At 39.9% G+C, this 16,969-nt stretch overlaps 1 protein-coding gene across 1 annotated transcript in view; it reads right to left on the minus strand.

Moving 5' to 3' along the window:
- The window catches only part of grik4 (glutamate receptor, ionotropic, kainate 4), a 294,389-nt gene that overhangs the window by 131,456 nt on the left and 145,964 nt on the right, over window positions 1–16,969 (minus strand). Inside the window, exon 6 of the mRNA XM_051678844.1 lies at window positions 572–625. Within this exon, the coding sequence (XP_051534804.1) occupies window positions 572–625 (54 nt within the window). The remainder of the gene's footprint in view (window positions 1–571; window positions 626–16,969) is intronic.

Here is a 16,969-nt window from a genome sequence, read left to right on the forward strand (position 1 = left end):
TAATATGCATTAAAGGGTTGATGATATACAGTACATAAACGTAAAAGTGCTAGCAATGAGCTGTATTTAGAAAAATGAACAAAACATCTAATTTACTAGGGAAACCGTACTCTCCTCTGCCATGTTGAAAGTTTACATCTTCTCCCAAGTTGGAAACATGTGTATCAAAATTATGTCAGAGTTTCCCAGTTGTAATTACGACTTGAGGGGTTGTTAATGTGCAATTTCTGAGTAGGAATGCTGTTTTAATTTTTTTTTACTTAAACTATTTTAACTAATATTTTTTTTTCACTTTGTAAAAACCAGTAAAACCGTAAAAGTAAAAAAAACGAAATGTCTAGAAACCATGATAAAACAGCACGATAGAACACATATGTCCATATGTTTTATTGACTGACAGTAAAAATATAATAAATGTGTACTCAGTAAACAAATCGACAAAATTGCCCATTTCTAAAATGAAGTCAGTTCCTGTGAATGATCCACATGTATAAATGTGATCAGTGCACCACCAGACTATATACAATGTATTCATTTTTCATTAGAGAGCATAACACTAAAATCCCCTTACCAAGGAAGTCAGGATGTAGGTGTAGTACACTGACAGCATTCCCAACTCAGAGGCCTGGAAGAGAAAAGAGACAGGCACATTAAACTCTTTAAACAATTTACTAGGCTTATTTAAACAGCTAATAAGACTGCATGATGTGGCCTCCATTGAGAAGCAAAAGGCAAAATTCACGGCTTTGTAAAACCTGTTTAGAGTTGGATGAAAGCTAAAAAAGAAAGACAACATTCCTGCTTTGTCGTTGCCATTCTATATATCAATTTCCCACTGTCTCCAAGGAAACCAAGCGGAAAGTACAATATGTCAATCAAATGTCAGGGGTGAAAACATCTTCAACAATTATTTCTATAGAAACGGAGAGCAGAAGAGAGAAAGCGGCATAAAAGGGAGAGCTAGAGCACAATAAATGTGTGAGAGGGAGTTAGAGGTGTGTGTATGTGTAAATCAGTCATCTTTGCTGGAGCAAAATGTTTTATAATGCATAAAAAATGGATTGATAAAAAATAACCTGCTGTAAGGTTTATTCACATTTCCTATTATAAAAAGAACACTAAAGTAAATTTTGGACACTTGAGTCACACTTAAAAATGTTTGAATGCTATCACATTTTTGGAATAACCTTTAACCAAATGCTGCTAAGCTTATTTTTAGTTTATAACTCGGGTCTGTTGAATGCTTGATTCTGATTGGTTGACAGACGTTCTAAGGTGTGCAGTTATTTTTTCCAAGTAAATGCACGGCTATGAAGTAGTTCCAGGTCTTGACCGCATAATGGTTCCATATCACTTCGCCAAATTTTTCAGTTATTTCAAAGAACCCTACAGGTTACCACAACAAAGAAACAAATTAAAAGGGTAGAGTCACATGGGGTAAACTCCTTGTGGTCACTATAATGTGGTTAGTTCTCGGTGGGGCACGTGGTGAGTTGACTGTGGTTGCCGTGGTGGATGGTGTGAAGCCTCCATACGCGCTATGTCTCCACGGCAACGCGCTCAACAAGCCACGTGATAAGATGCGTGGGTTGACGGTCTCAGATGCGGAGGCAACTGGCATTTGTCCTTGGGCGTTCCAAATTGGAAAAAAAAAAACAAAAAAAAAAACACTGACACATACATGCGCTCTCACACACATGCGACTCCTGAGCAACAACCAGAGCCGGCATGTCAGCACACCCCTGCATCTCAGTGTGGCTGTAAACAGTTGTTTAACAATGGAAAAAGTATATACAAGAATGTTGACACAATCACATTAAATTATGGCAATTTGAAGTGATGTTACTTCTTGAGAGCTGCAGCAAACAGGTATTTCCCACATGCGATCTCTCTCTGTTTCTCTCTCACTCGCTTGCGCACACACACACAAATGCACAAATACCTTGTTACTTCAGTAAATAAATAAAGCATTGCCAAATCAAATAAAGAAATATATAAACTAAATAGAATGAACAGAATAATTAATTAGAAATGGGAATGAATAAATAAACCCTAAAAGCCTTTACGTTTCATGCCGATAAAATACAAATAGAACGAATAAATAAATATTGTCAGACCTACTTGTTCACAGGCTTTTTTGTTATTTATAACTGCAGATAATAGAAAAATACACACACTGGTTTCCATGTTTTATGGGGACTTTCCATAGACATAATGGTTTTTATACCGTACAGACTTTATATACTATCCCCTAACCCTAACCCCCAAAGAAAACTTTCTGCATTTTTACATTTTCAAAAAACATAATTTAGTATGATTTATAAACTGTTTTCCTCATGGGGACCAACAAATTGTCCCCACAACGTCAAAACTTTTGGGTTATACTATCCTTATGGGGACATTTGGTCCCCACAAAGTGATAAATACCCGCATACAACAAAATCACAGGCTTTTTCATTATTTATAATGGTAGATATTAGAAAAATACAATGAATAAATACTGATACTTGTTCACAGGCTTTTCTGTTTCATTTATTATTGTAGATAACAGGAAAACACACACACACACACACACACACACACACACACACACACAGTAGCTTGTTTCTCCAATAAGTGCTTAAAAGCAGCTCAAGCCTAAACCTCTGTTGCTAGTTCTAAAGTGACATTTACGAATTAGCAATGAAGGATTCGGGCTGCAAACCGACCAGTCGCTCACTCTCCCTCTCGTCTTACACACGCTGACACATACATATGCATGCACGCACACAAACAAGTGCACACACACACACACACACACACACACACACAGAAACTTGAGTCATGCTAAACCTCCCCTTCTCTTTTGCTCTCACACAAACTCTCTTGGGAGCAAAGTCAGCGCACCCCCACAACTCAGTGGAACTGTAAACAGTTGTTCAGCAATTAGGGCTGCAACTAATGATTATTTTGATAATTGATTAATCTTCGATTATTTATTCGATTAATCGATTAATCAGATACATTTTTTTGTTTTTATTAAAATATGATAAAAAAAATTAAAAATTAAAAAACAGAAATGATAAAGGACGTATGAATTTGGTTTGATTTACATTACTGAATTCATCTATACTCTCACAAAACTTTGAACAAAGCCTGAACGATCTAAAACGCTTTAAACTGCACAATTTGACCTCTGAGACATCAGTGTGACATCAATGAAAGCTGCACAATTGATTATATTGAAACTGAAAGCACGGTATGATGTTGCACGAGTTTAATCAAAATGATTGCACTCCCTTCCTCCATTGCGATTGGTTTGATTGACGTGGATGTGCACGCTCGCTTGCTGAGTTAAGTTTAATGGAGACTCGCATGTGATAAAAACAAGAGCGTAGCCAGGAAATTACTTTTGGGTGGGCCTCACTAAAAATGGATGGGCCAAGTTTTCGCCCAAATTTTTTCTCTCCAAATTTTCCTTAACAACAGAGAAGCAGCACATTCAAACAATTCTTTCACACTTTCAGAAATCAGAATTTATGCATTTAAAAAAAAAAAAAAAAAAAAAAAAAAATTATAAATTGCAAACACAACATAAGTTTTATCAAAAACTAATATTTTTGTCAAATATATGTGTGGCACCCTTTTATTCAATACTTTGTGCAACCTCCCTTTGCCAAGATAACAGCTATGAGTCTTCTCCTATAATGCAAATGGCAAGGGATCTGAGACCATTCCTCCAATCTCTCCAGATCCTTCAAATTCCGTGGTCCACATGGTGGACTCTCCTCTTCAGTTCACCACACAGGTTTTCTATGGGGTTCAGGTCAGGAGACTGTGATGGCCATGGCAGAGCCTTGATTTTATGGTCAGTGAACCATTTTTGTGTTGATTTTGGTGTGTATTTTGGATCATTGTCTTGCTGGAAGATCCAACCAGGGCCCATTTTAAGCTTTCTGGCTGAGGCAGTCAGGTTTTGATTTTTTTATCTGTTGGTATTTGATAGAGTTCATGATGCTATGTATCCAAACAAGATGTCCAGGACCTTTGGCATAAAAACAGCTCCACAACATTAAAGCTCCACCACCATATTTAACCGTGGCCACAGGGTACTTTTCCATATGGCTACCTCTCGGTGTGTGCCAAACACATCTCTGGTGTTTGCTGCCAAAAAGCTCTATTTTTATTTGATCTGACCATAGAACCCGGTCCCATTTGAAGTTCCAGTAGTGTCTGGTAAACTGAAGACCCAGGAGTTTGTTGTTGGATTAGAGCAGAGGCTTTTTTTCTTGAAACCCTCCCAAACATCTTCTTGTGATGTAGGTGATGTCTGATTGTAGTTTTGTAGTTGTACTCATAATAATTTGTAGGGGTGCCAATAATTGTGGCAAAATATTTTTTGGAGAAAAATGTTTATTTAATTATTAGACCCCCCCCAATTAGTTTACTTAAATTAAAGGCTAGATTTTTGTGAATATTTTGAATAAAAAATCAAAAGAATAAACAATAAATACATATTTTTTACAGCCTTCTTTGCTCATATTTAACAAGGGTGCCAATATTTTTGCCAACGACTGTACATATATATATGCATTGAACAAGTGATTGTGGTGTTCGATGCGCTTAAAGAGTTGTTTCTCTCCAGCACATGACTTACATTTCACTGCTATTTTCTGTTTTATAATGTATACATGTTATGAATTCAAAATCAGGCATGAATTTCTGCGTATTTTGCAAAATGGCTTGTTTTTACCCAGTGGTCCAGAATATACCCAGAATATTAGAGATTATTATTTGATTTCATTTGATTACATACAGTATGTATGTATGTCTATAGGGCCTGGGTCTAATTTCTCTATGAATGAGCACTTTTTGTCATATTTGCCGGGTCTGACGATGATAATGATTCTGTGTCCCTCGCACAGCGGAGAATGGTCCATGGAGGATATTGCAGCCCCTCCCCCCAGCGCCCACCCGTGCATTATGCGGTCATGTAGCGAGCGTTTCCGTGCATTTTTCGGTAGTGTGCGGTTATACATTCCGGTTTGCAATGCAGCCGCCTCGTTTCAACAACATTCTATCCTCCATGTTACAGTGCAGGACATGTCCATTCTGTGCTCCGAGGTAGTAAATCTCCATGTGAGAGATGAAATAGGGGTTGTTCCCCATATGGTGCACAGAGAGAATGTCACAGCCATTATTTTCTCGTCAAATCACAGGAAGACGGTGGACTCTGGCCTATCTGCATCTGTGACATTTGAATTGATCCCTCTTTGGGTCTGTTCATAATGATCACATACAAACAATTCTCTCTCTTATGTTTGCACGCTCATAAACCATACCTTAGTGTACTTATTAACTTTGGCTCAGGCCATTCTTGAGAATTTGCCTTGCTTCTCCATTTCACACACTGTGCACAACTGCTTCCCAATGGTGAGCAGTGTGCTATCACAATTAGTGTCAAATATAAAGTGCCCGCTATCCCGTTACGTGAACACGTGGCGGACTCTCACGGGCATGTCAGATTGGGTGCTAAAAATGATTAAACACGGGTATTCGATCCAGTTCACACACAAACCGCCTCACTTCAACAGTGGTTTGTCTTCGATGGTTCCATCATGGGATGTGCCAGTATTACATGCAGAAATTCACAATCTTGCAAATGATGCGATAGAGATTGTTCCGAGCTGCCACGCCCGCAAAGGGTTTTACAGCTGCTACCTTTTCTTTCCAAAGAAAGGTGGCAGGCTTCAGACAATTTTAGATCTGAGACACTTGAACAGCACACTTGCAAAACGACCATTCAAATGTTAACTCAGAAACAGATCTTATTGCACATCTGCCCACAGGACTGGTTTGCATCAATAGATCTAAAGGACGCATACTTTCATATTTAAATTGAACCGCATCACAGGCTGTTCTGGAGATTCGCGTTCGAAGGGATGACATATCAATTCAAAGTCCTTCTGTTCAGATTGTCTCTGGCCCCTAGATTGAAGATGAATGGTGTGCACATTCTGAATTACCTTGACAATTGGCTGTACTGGCTCAATCAGAGGCTCTGCTATGCAAATACAGGGACTTGATACTTCACCATTTGTACAGCTTTGGTCTCAGTGTCAACTGGGTGATAAGCACACTTTCTCCCAGCCAACAAATGTCCTTTTTGGAGGTTCGACTCGACAACATGAGCATGAGTGTGCACCTCACGAGTGAGCACATACAGACCATTCACCATCGTATGTCTCAAGTCTTTTCAGAAAATGCTGGGTTTTATCGTGGCAGTATCTGCCGTCATACCATTAGGTCTTTTACACATGAGACCTCTCCAGTGCTGGCTCAAACACCATGTACCGAGTCACGCCTGGCGTCGGGGGCGTGTGCTCGTCACCATGACTTGCCACTGCCTGGCTGCTCTAGCACCATGGACAGCTCCAAACCTTTATCAGCAGGGTGTGATGCTGGGTCAGGTTTTCAGATGAAAAGTAGTGACCACGGATACAGGTGCGCTGTGCAATGGATGCCTGGCATGGCACATCAACTGCTTGGAAATGCTAGCCATCATCTTAGTGGTGAAAGGTTTCCATTCCGACATATTGAATCATCATGTTCTGATTCGGTCATACAATATGTCAGTGGTAGCATACATAAATTGGCAGGGCGGCACTCAAATGCAACCAATGATGAGCCTGGAGCAATGCCTCCTCGTGTGGAGTGCACGCCATCTCCTCTCCTTGCGTGAGACATATGTTCCAGGCCGTCTGAACTGCGGAGCGGACATACTGTTGTGGCAGGGACCGATGGCGGGGGAATGGAGACTTCATCCTTATACGGTTCTAGGGTTTGAGAAATGTTTGGCAAAGTGGAACTCGACCTATTTGCCTTGGCAGAGACAGCCCACTGCCCTCTTTGGTACTCCATGTCCCAAGCCCTGCTGGGAGTGGATGCCTTGGCCCACAAGTGGCCAATGAAACGCAAATATGCGTTTCCCCCGCTACATCTCCTCCACTCTGTCAACAGCAGAAGAAAGGCACTGGAGCAGGGCGTGGCTGCTTTGAGCGGCACCGCGAGCCCAGGAACCAATCATCAAGCCGTGAGGATTCAGGGGAGAGCGGAGGGTTCCACTCTAACCCGACGCTCGCGGCCGCCCAGGAAAGCATGTCCGTCATTTCTGCATCAGCCTGTGACTGGGCAATCATCCCCGAGGGGGGGAGCCCAGCTGAGGCTTCTGCGTCCGACTGGACAAGCCCGCTCTCTGCAAACTCTGCTGCGCATCGTGACTGCATTACCACCTCAGGTGTGCATTATTTTTCAATAATTTAATGGTCCATCATCAATTATTCCTTACATATTTACTGTATGAAGTCATTTCCGCAAATTCACACAGGTGTCCTTGTAACCACAAGTGTAATTCAGCAAATTAAAGGAATATTCTGGGTTCAATACAAGTTGAGATCAATAGACAGCACTTGTGGCATAATTTTGATAACCACAAAAAATTATATCGACTTATCCCTCTTTAGCATAAATCGAAGTTACAGTGAGGCAGTTACAATGGACGTGAATGGAGCCAAATTTTGGAAAGTTAAAAGCAGAAATTTGAAGCTTATAATCTCATAAAATTGCTTACTTAAAATTTTCTGTTAAAATTTGTGTATTATTTAAGCTGTAAAGTTGATTAAATTGACACTTTTACAGTCATTTTAGGGTTGACAGCGTCATGAAGGCAACAAAGTTGGAAATAACTTTACACAGAAAAGGTTTAGTAAGCTATTTTATCGCACAAAAATCATGTTAATATGCATATTGTTTATGTCTTGTGGTATACAAGTAAGTATTTTAATGTTTATGGATTGGCCCTATTCACTTATATTGTAAGTGCCTCACTGTAACCCAGATTTTTGACTCCCAACCCCCCCCCCCCCCCCCCCTTTTTTTTATTTATTTTTTTTATTTTATTTTATTTTTTGTTAAAAAAAAAAGCTGCACTATGGAAGATTTTGTTTAAAAATGAACAATATGCCATTATTGATAGAGTACATAAAACAGTGTTCAAAACAATATGCTTACCTTACCCTGATTCACCATGGTACAAAAACTATTTACATTTTAAGCTGTCCTGTTGGATTTGGTGTGAAATTGCAGGCTTATGTCGTTCATCCTTATGTCATTATGTCATGCCCATAAACACAAAAAAAAAAAAAAAAGAACTGGCTGTCATGTGTTCCGGCTGAGGAAACCACGCTGTTCAGTTCAGTGACTCACACAGATGTCACACAGATCAGAACAGCATTGCAGCAGTCTGGATCTATTAACTGTTTGGCAAAGTTCTTTACCTGCTTTAATGCTTGGATATGCTGTTGAAGCTTATATTGCTTGTCATGCTTTTTTTAATTGATCATTACTCGTGTGTTAACCGATTTCAATGTATCTACACTGTCCAGTGAAGTTACTGCTGTTTGCTGATTTCTTTTGCCCCAGTCGCAGAAATGCACAAGCTATCACTTATTGTCCTTTTAGCAGATTGTCTGTTTACAAGTCTGTTTAAAAGCCACTTTAGTTACAAGTTACTACAAGATAGTTCCCAAAGAAATGTATCATATCATATACTGTATTATCATCAATTTCATAGCACAGTAATATACTGTACATATTAATTTGTTTAGTGTGTAACTATCAATCTATTATAACTTTACTGCTTAATAAATTATTAATTAAACATATTATTGTAATTTTTATATCTTATATTTCTGCATATTATTTTTATGTTTAATAAAGTATATTTCATCCCCATAATTATTAAATCCTCGTTTTATGTTTTTAGTTTACAGTGTTATTGTGTGCAGTGCACAGATCTGCTATTTTAGTAGTAAGGTTTTACTCGTGTTATCAACTGAGGCTGTATGTACAATATAATCTAAAATAAGAAAGTCTTCCATTGAACTCGTATCAGCCATGAAATGGGTTTCACCTCTTAAATTGATAGCTGTAGTACAATACAAACATTAATGGTAGATAAAACACTTGATTAATCATTTTAAAATATACTGGTAACTGGTGGTGGTTCAGGAGAGTTCCCTGTTTTCTGTGTAAAAGCATTTTGAGTGTAGTACCAGAAAAGCACTATAAGTGTAAAATTAATTAATTCAAAATATGTAAATACAAGTGTTGTTTATCTTTATCAAAGCAAGTAATATTACAGTTTAAATGTTCAATAGAGTAACAATATCAACATGAAAATAGCACGTAATGACTCCGACTATGAGCATCTTCAAGTCATGATTTCACACAGGCAATGTCCAGATAAGCTCAAATCATGAGATTCATCTGCAAAGAAGAGCAATGCCAAAATACAACTCAACACAAAACAAAAAATTCCTCGCAAATTGCTTGCAATTTTATGTTTCAACCACAGATGTCACTACATAGCACAAAGTTTCGTATGCAGCTTTAAAGGGACATTCGAAATGAATTTTTGTAGTAATTAACATTATGCCACAAAAGCTGTTGATTGAGCTTGAGTTGAATTGAATCCAGAATATTCCTTTAACTACTGTATGTTCCACAACCCAAAAAAGTGTTCAAATACTTTGTCGTAATTTTGAACATTATCTATATTTTAATAATTCTAACCGAATAAACTACTTTTTGTGAAATATTTTGCTTGAACTGTAACATTTCTTGAAAGCGCTATATATATATATATATATATATATATATATATATATATATATATATATATATATATATTTATATTTAATAAATACCATTTGGTTTGATATTCTGTGATATAATGAAAGACATTCATAGCTTTTAAGTGTGGATTAAGTGTTTAAATATATCTTGGGGCCACTATGTACAATTTAAGAGGCACATGCTGATGATGGTAGAAGATCCAGGCCAGAACTTCCCAACTGCTCTGCTTTGTTCCTACTGTATGTTTTAATGTATGAGTCATTCTAACACAACACTCCTGGGCACTTGCTATCTTGTGGTTGTATTAAGGCTGGATAAAGGGCCTGTATTATGGTACATCTATTCTGTTTGGTTAATTCCCATAAACTCCCTGTCTTTACTCCCAAAATGCCCATCTGCATTTCATTTGACCAGTGTTTTGTTAATGCGATGGAGAACGGAAATGGACCACAGGAGTTTTTTCAGGTTATCATAATTTTGTCCTTGCGTAAAGTATTTCATAACAGGGGCGGACTGGCCGTCGGGAGCACTGGGCATTTTCCCAGTGGGCCGCTGGGTAATTTGAGCTGGCCCATTGCTGTGCAAGTACTGGCCCGTCCTACAGGCAATATAGGCGGCCTCCCTGGGCCCCAACATGCCCATGTAGACCCCATTACAGAGTGAATATTCAAAAAACATTGTAAAGTAAAACCAATACAATGGCTTTTATTTTGAAAAACAGAAATTTTATTTTGAAATTACTTACACATCGTAGGGCATATCCATATGTGCACATTAACTCTATACCTCGTGTGGACCTCATTATTTGACATACAACCCAATTCCAAAAAAAGTTGGGACGCTGTGTAAAATGTAAATAAAAACAGAATGCAATGATTTGCAAATCTCATAAACCCATATTTTATTCAAAATAGAACACAGAAAATATATCAAATATTTAAAATGAGGAAATGTACCATTTTAAGGAAAAAATACATTAATTTTGAATTTGATGGCAGCAACACATCTCAAAAAAGTTGGGACAGGGTCATGTTTACCACTGTGTAGCATCTCCTCTTCTTCTAACAACAGTCCATATACATCTGGGAACTGAGGAGACCAGTTGCTGGAGTTTTGGGAGAGGAATGGTGTCCCATTCGTGTCTGATACAGGATTCTAGCTGCTCGACAGTCCTGGGTCTTCTTTGTCGTATTTTTCGTTTCATGATGCGCCAAATGTTTTCAATTGGTGAAAGGTCTGGACTGCAGGCAGGCCAGTTCAGCACCCGGACTCTTCTACTATGAAGCCATGCTGTTGTAATAGATGCAGTATGCGGTTTAGCATTGTCTTGCTGAAATATGCAAGGCCTTCCCTGCAAAAGACGTCGTCTGGATGGAAGCATATGTTGCTCTAAAACCTGTATATACCTTTCAGCATTGATGGTGCCTTTCTAGATGTGCAAGCTGCCCATTCCATAGGCACTAATGCACCCTTTTACCATCAGAGATGCAGGCTTTTGAACTGAGCACTGATAACAAGCCGGATGTTCCCTCTCCTCTTTAGTCCGGAGGATGCGGCGTCCATGGTTTCTAAAAAAGAATTTCAAATTTCGATTTGTCTGACCACAGAACAGTTTTCCACTTTGCCTCTGTCCATTTTAAATGAGCTTTGGCCCAGAGTAGATGGCGGTGTTTCTGGATCATGTTCACATATGACTTCTTTTTTGCATGATAGAGCTTTAACCTGCATTTGTGGATGGCACGGCGAACTGTGTTCACAGGCAATGAGTTCTGGAGGTGTTTCTTAGCCCATGCAGTGATTTCCATTACAGAATCATGCCTGTTTTTAGTGAAGTGCCACCTGAGGGCCCGAAGATCACGGGCATCCAATATTGATTTTCGTCCTTGTCCCTTGTGCACAGAGATTTCTCCAGATTCTCGGAATCTTTTGATGATATTATGTACTGTAGATGATGAGATATTCAAAGTCTTCTACGTTGAGGAACATTATTCGGAAATTGTCCCACTATTTGAAGACACAGTTTTTCGCAGATTGGTGAACCTCTGCCCATCTTTACTTCTGAGAGACTCTGCCTCTGTAAGATACTATTTTTATATCCAATCATGTTACTGAACGGTTACCAATTAACCTATTTAGTTGCAAAATGTTCCTCCAGCTGTTTCTTTTTAGTAACACTTACATTTCCAGCCTTTTCTTGCCCCCGTCCCAACTTTTTTGAGACGTGTTGCGGCCATCAAATTCAAAATTACCTTATTTTTTTCTTAAAATGGTACATTTCCTCAGTTTAAAAAATTGATATGTTTTCTATGTTCTATTGTGAATAACATATATAAGTTTATGAGATTTGCAAATCATTGCATTCTCTTTTTATTTACATTTTACACAGCGTCCCAACTTCTTTGGAATTGGGGTTATACAAATCACAATAATGGTGACAACCAAAAGCAACATATTAAGTATAAGGTGAGCTCTGAATAACCACTAAATGACAAATAACTGTAAATTACAACAAATACAACAACAGCAGCATATATAAAAAAGCGAGAACATGCCCATGAGAATGTTGCGGTTGCGTCTCTCTTCCTTTTTTGTGAAACAGAGAGCCACCGCGGCTGCTTCTCGACCCGGTCTGTCCTGCATTGAAACTCTGGATGTGCTTTCGGGCTTCTGCTGAGTTGGCAGCCATGCTTGCCTGAGCGGCCGCGAACATTGGGCTGGAATGGAACCTTCTGCCCTGCCCTGAGCGTTCGCGGCTAGATGATTGGTTTCTGGGCTCGGAGCGTGACACATGGCTGTGCCCCGCCCCAGTGCCCTTCTTCCCGGAAGTGCACGAAGTGCTCACGAAGTCGTGGAAGGCACCTTTCTCTGCCTGTACACGCTTCACCGGCTCGTCCACCCTAACTACTCTCGACAGCAGAGAGGCTAAAGGATATGTCGAGCTTCCCCAGGTTGAGCGTGCCATCATTGTGCATTTATGCCCGCAGGGCGCAGCAGGCTTATGCAGGAACTGCGTACCACGACTGACCTCGCTCTACGGGCAACGAAAGTCATGGCGCGCACCCTGGGCCAGATGATGTCCACCTTGGTGCTCCAAGAGCAGCACCTGTGGCTCAACCTTGCGGAGATGTGTGATGCCAAGAAAGTCCGCTTTCTCAATGCGCCCATCTCCCAAGTGGGGCTTTTTGGTGACACTGTCGAGGATTTAGCCCACCAGTTCTCTATGGTGAAAAAGCAGACAGAGGCCATCAAACACATCCTGCCGTGGTGTGGCCGCCTATAGGCCTCCAAAGTCCTGCGCCCCACCTGCCTCTCGCCAGGGCCATCCTCCTGTGGTGCCGGCCCTGGCTCCCCCACCATTGGAGTCCATACGTCGGTCTTTGAGAAAAATATCCTCCGCCTGCCCACCAGCCGGCTACCAAGAACCCTGGATGGGCTTCGAGGCGGTCCTGAGATGGGTGACCCAGGGATGAGGCAGCTCTCATTGACGACTCTGACCCAGGTGTGCGCACGGGCCCCACTCCTGCCCCTGGGTCAGCACGAGGTGGGTATCCCAACATTGCCGGATGCCTTCTGGGCGCTGGCACCCAAATTGTCAATAAAAGAGCAACTTCCTAATTCCCTGGGTCATTCTCCAATGCTCAGCCCCTCCGGCCCTTGCACCCGTGACAGCCAGGCACTGAAAGTCTTTCCGGTCAGCAAGCCTGATGTGAGTATCTTGCATTTCCTTGTCTTCTGTCGAAAGAAAGCCGGCAAACAGGTAAGTACGGTGATTCTTGGGGCTGCTTGCCCGCCCCAGCCACCGGTCACCGTTGCAGGCTTGCGGAGCAGCATGCCTCCCCTGAATGATCCTCCCGGAGGGGCCTTACCTAACTCACTGGAAGGTCACTATGTGGTTCTCCGTACCTTGCGACACGGTTCAGTGCCTGCGGTGTTTCGTATAGGAACCCCTAGTGTCACTACATCGACACAATGTTGAGTGAGTGACAGACAGGGAACGTCTTGGTTACTGGTGTAACCTCTGTTCCCTGATGGAGGGAATGAGACATTGTGTCCCTCCTGCCACGGCCGGGACTCTCTCTCAGCTCCTCAGCACAACTCTGATTTTCATTGGCCTTTTCTGAATAAAGCAAAGGTGATTGGGGCTCTCAAGAGCGAACCCCTAGTGTCACTACATCGACATCAGGGAACAGAGGTTACACCAGTAACCTCTGTTCCCTCCATCAGGGAACAGAGGTTACACCAGTAACCAAGACGATTTGTGTACAGTATTCTTTGCGTTTTGTTACTTTGGGCTGATTGAGCAACCATCCAGCCAATCACAGGTGAGTTTCGAAATGAGACGAAACAACCCTTACGTAATAGGCCATCATTCAGTAAGTCTAATGAATGCAGCTCCATTCATTTCTACAAAGCTGCTTTCAACAATGCTCATTTATCCATGTTTTTTATTGGTACTGATGTTGTAATTGATAATCTAGAGACGAGAGATATTTATTGGCATATTGTTCTTGATTGGCAGCATTATGTGGAATGCAGAAAAAAACAAAACAAAGGACAGACCTTCTTTTAAGCACAAATTGTATGTGAAGTTTATATCAGTGCCTTAGTCTTCATTAAGTTATGCTTTTTACTATGGGTGTGTGGCAAAGCCATTATCTGTATTTGTATCTGTATCTGTTCATAAGACAAAATTATCTGTATCTGTATCTGTATTTGGATAGAACCAGGTGTGGGTGGGGCTTAAACTGGAAGTGCATCAAAACTAAACGAAATGCCCATTTTTTAATGTTACTCTTACATTTATAGTTTATGTCAATAAAATATGCCTTATTTATGCCTTTTCATAATAATAGCCTAATAATAATAACAATAATAATAATAATAATAATAATAATAATAATAATGCTGTGTGATGGACTGGCCACCTGTCCAGGTTGTGTCCGTTCATTTGTCTGTGCATGTATAACAAAATTATTCTGGAGGAAGGAGGTGTCAAGCAAAATATGAAATGTCAAGCACACATTTTGCAGTGAATAATAAATACAAATTTAAACATTAAAGGAAATGAAAATAAATTCAATATAACCTACAAACAGGTGAAAGTCCCATAAGTCTACCAGGAATTTTTATGATAGGACACCAATATTTAGTTAAATAATAATAATAATAATCATAATAATAATAATAATAATAATATATTATAATATATATTATAATAACGCTCAAAACAGCGGAGATGATAGCGGACTTCAGGAGGAACACCCAACATTGACCCTGCTCACCATTCTGAACAGCAATGTGGCTGAAGTGGAGTCATTCAAGTTCCTGGGCTCTATCATCTCACAGGACCTGAAGTGGGAGACCCACATTGACTACACTGTGAAAAAGGCCCAGCAGAGGTTGTACTTCCTTTGCCAGTTGAGGAAGTTCAACCTGCCACAGGTGCTGCTGATACAGTTCTATTCAGCAGGAACCGACCAGGTTTACATTTAACCAAATAATCTGTTTAGAATACTGAAAAGCCTTCATGTACAGTAAACACAAAAATAATCCGACTGAGCTGGATCAGAATAAAATATCCATCCGATTGAAGGGGGTAGTGTAGACCTAAAATAATCTGAATAAAAGAAAAATATTAGCCATGTAAACGTTTGAATCTAACTATTTTCTCAGTCATATTCTAAAATACCTTGCACTCATGTGCAGATATGTGGTGTGTATGTCTGTTTATACATGATGCTCTTTGCAGGAACCTAATTTATACAAAACAATGACAAAATACATTATTAAGGGTATGCAGGCTCACACTGAATATTCTGCAGGGCTCATATGTTCTTTCATGACATCACATAAAGCAGTTGCTTAATGGGTACTTTATAGGGACTTTAAGCATCAGTTGCGGTTACGGCGTTCTGTGTTCAATTGCGTGTACACGACTTCACTCACTTCCTGATGTTGAAACCATAATTTCTAAAGCATTTCTTCTTTGCCACAGTGACAGTCAATCGCATGTGACAGATTAGGAAAGTAAATGTTAGAATATGTTTTACAAGAGATAATGCATAGTAAACACAGTAAATAGCCTAAACATCCTCCTCAAAATGTATGTTAAATTACAAATGCGGCTATAGGCTTTGAATAAAAAAATTCTAAAATATCAGTAACCTATTAATAATAATATCTAGGTTTTAGACGTAGGCTACTTATATCGTAGAAGAGTAAAACTCTTCTTCTGACAGTTATTTAACACTGCAAGCATCCCTTCTCTTGCTGTTTTAAATAGCCTACCTTTTTTTCTTGGTTGATTAAATGCTCCGTTCCACCATTATTATTGCTTAGTGATTTTTCGCGTAGCATCCCGTCTGCAGCTGTTGCATAAAGTCCCTATTATTTTGTTTCCATTCCACATCTGTAAACTCCTTTAAGGACAACTCTCACCCACCTGTCTTTACTTCATACTCACATCCAGAAATGTCTGTGGTTATATAGGAGGAGGAATGGGCATGAGGCAAATACATGGTTAAATCAGACAGGGTATTAGATGCTGCTTCTAATTCTTAGTTTGCCGAGTAGAGTGAGTAACATGAGAAGAAAGCTTTTCTGGCATATTTTTTTGTTTTTTTGTTATCTCAACAAAGCAAAATGGCAATTACGGACTTTGGTGCCATTCTCTGATTATTCAGAACGCAACGACTGACACTCTTCGCATGCGCAGAAGTTTGGTTCGGAATACATGTTATGCACATGTAAACAAATATTTGTATCGACAGTATATTTGGAATCTGCAGTCGGATATAATTTATTAGGATTGACGATAATTAGTGCATGTAAACATACCCATTGAATATGTCCTCTGCACTTCAATAACTGTCTGGTCTGGTTCATCTATGAAATTGGATATCAGAAGACTACAAAGGATAGTTTGGACTGCTGTTGTTTCAAGAAGCACAATACGATGATACTTGAACAAAAATGAGCTGCGTGGTCGAGTTGCCAGGAAGAAGCCAATGCCACAAAAAAGCCCAGTTACAATATGCTCGACAACACCTTGACACGCCTCACAGCTTCTGGCACACTGTAATTTGGAGTGACGAGACCAAAATAGAGCTTTATGGTCACAACCATAAGCGCTATGTTTGGAGAGGGGTCAACAAGTATTGTGCTCCTTGAAACAACCACACCTACTTTTTCCAGAACAGCCTGTATTTCTCCTGAGGTTACCTGTGGGTTTTTCTTTGTATCCCAAACAATTCTTCTGGCAGTTGTGGCTGAAATCTTTCTTGGTCTACCTGAC

Source organism: Myxocyprinus asiaticus, chromosome 39 (assembly GCF_019703515.2).
Source record: "Myxocyprinus asiaticus isolate MX2 ecotype Aquarium Trade chromosome 39, UBuf_Myxa_2, whole genome shotgun sequence".
NCBI lineage: Eukaryota > Metazoa > Chordata > Actinopteri > Cypriniformes > Catostomidae > Myxocyprinus > Myxocyprinus asiaticus.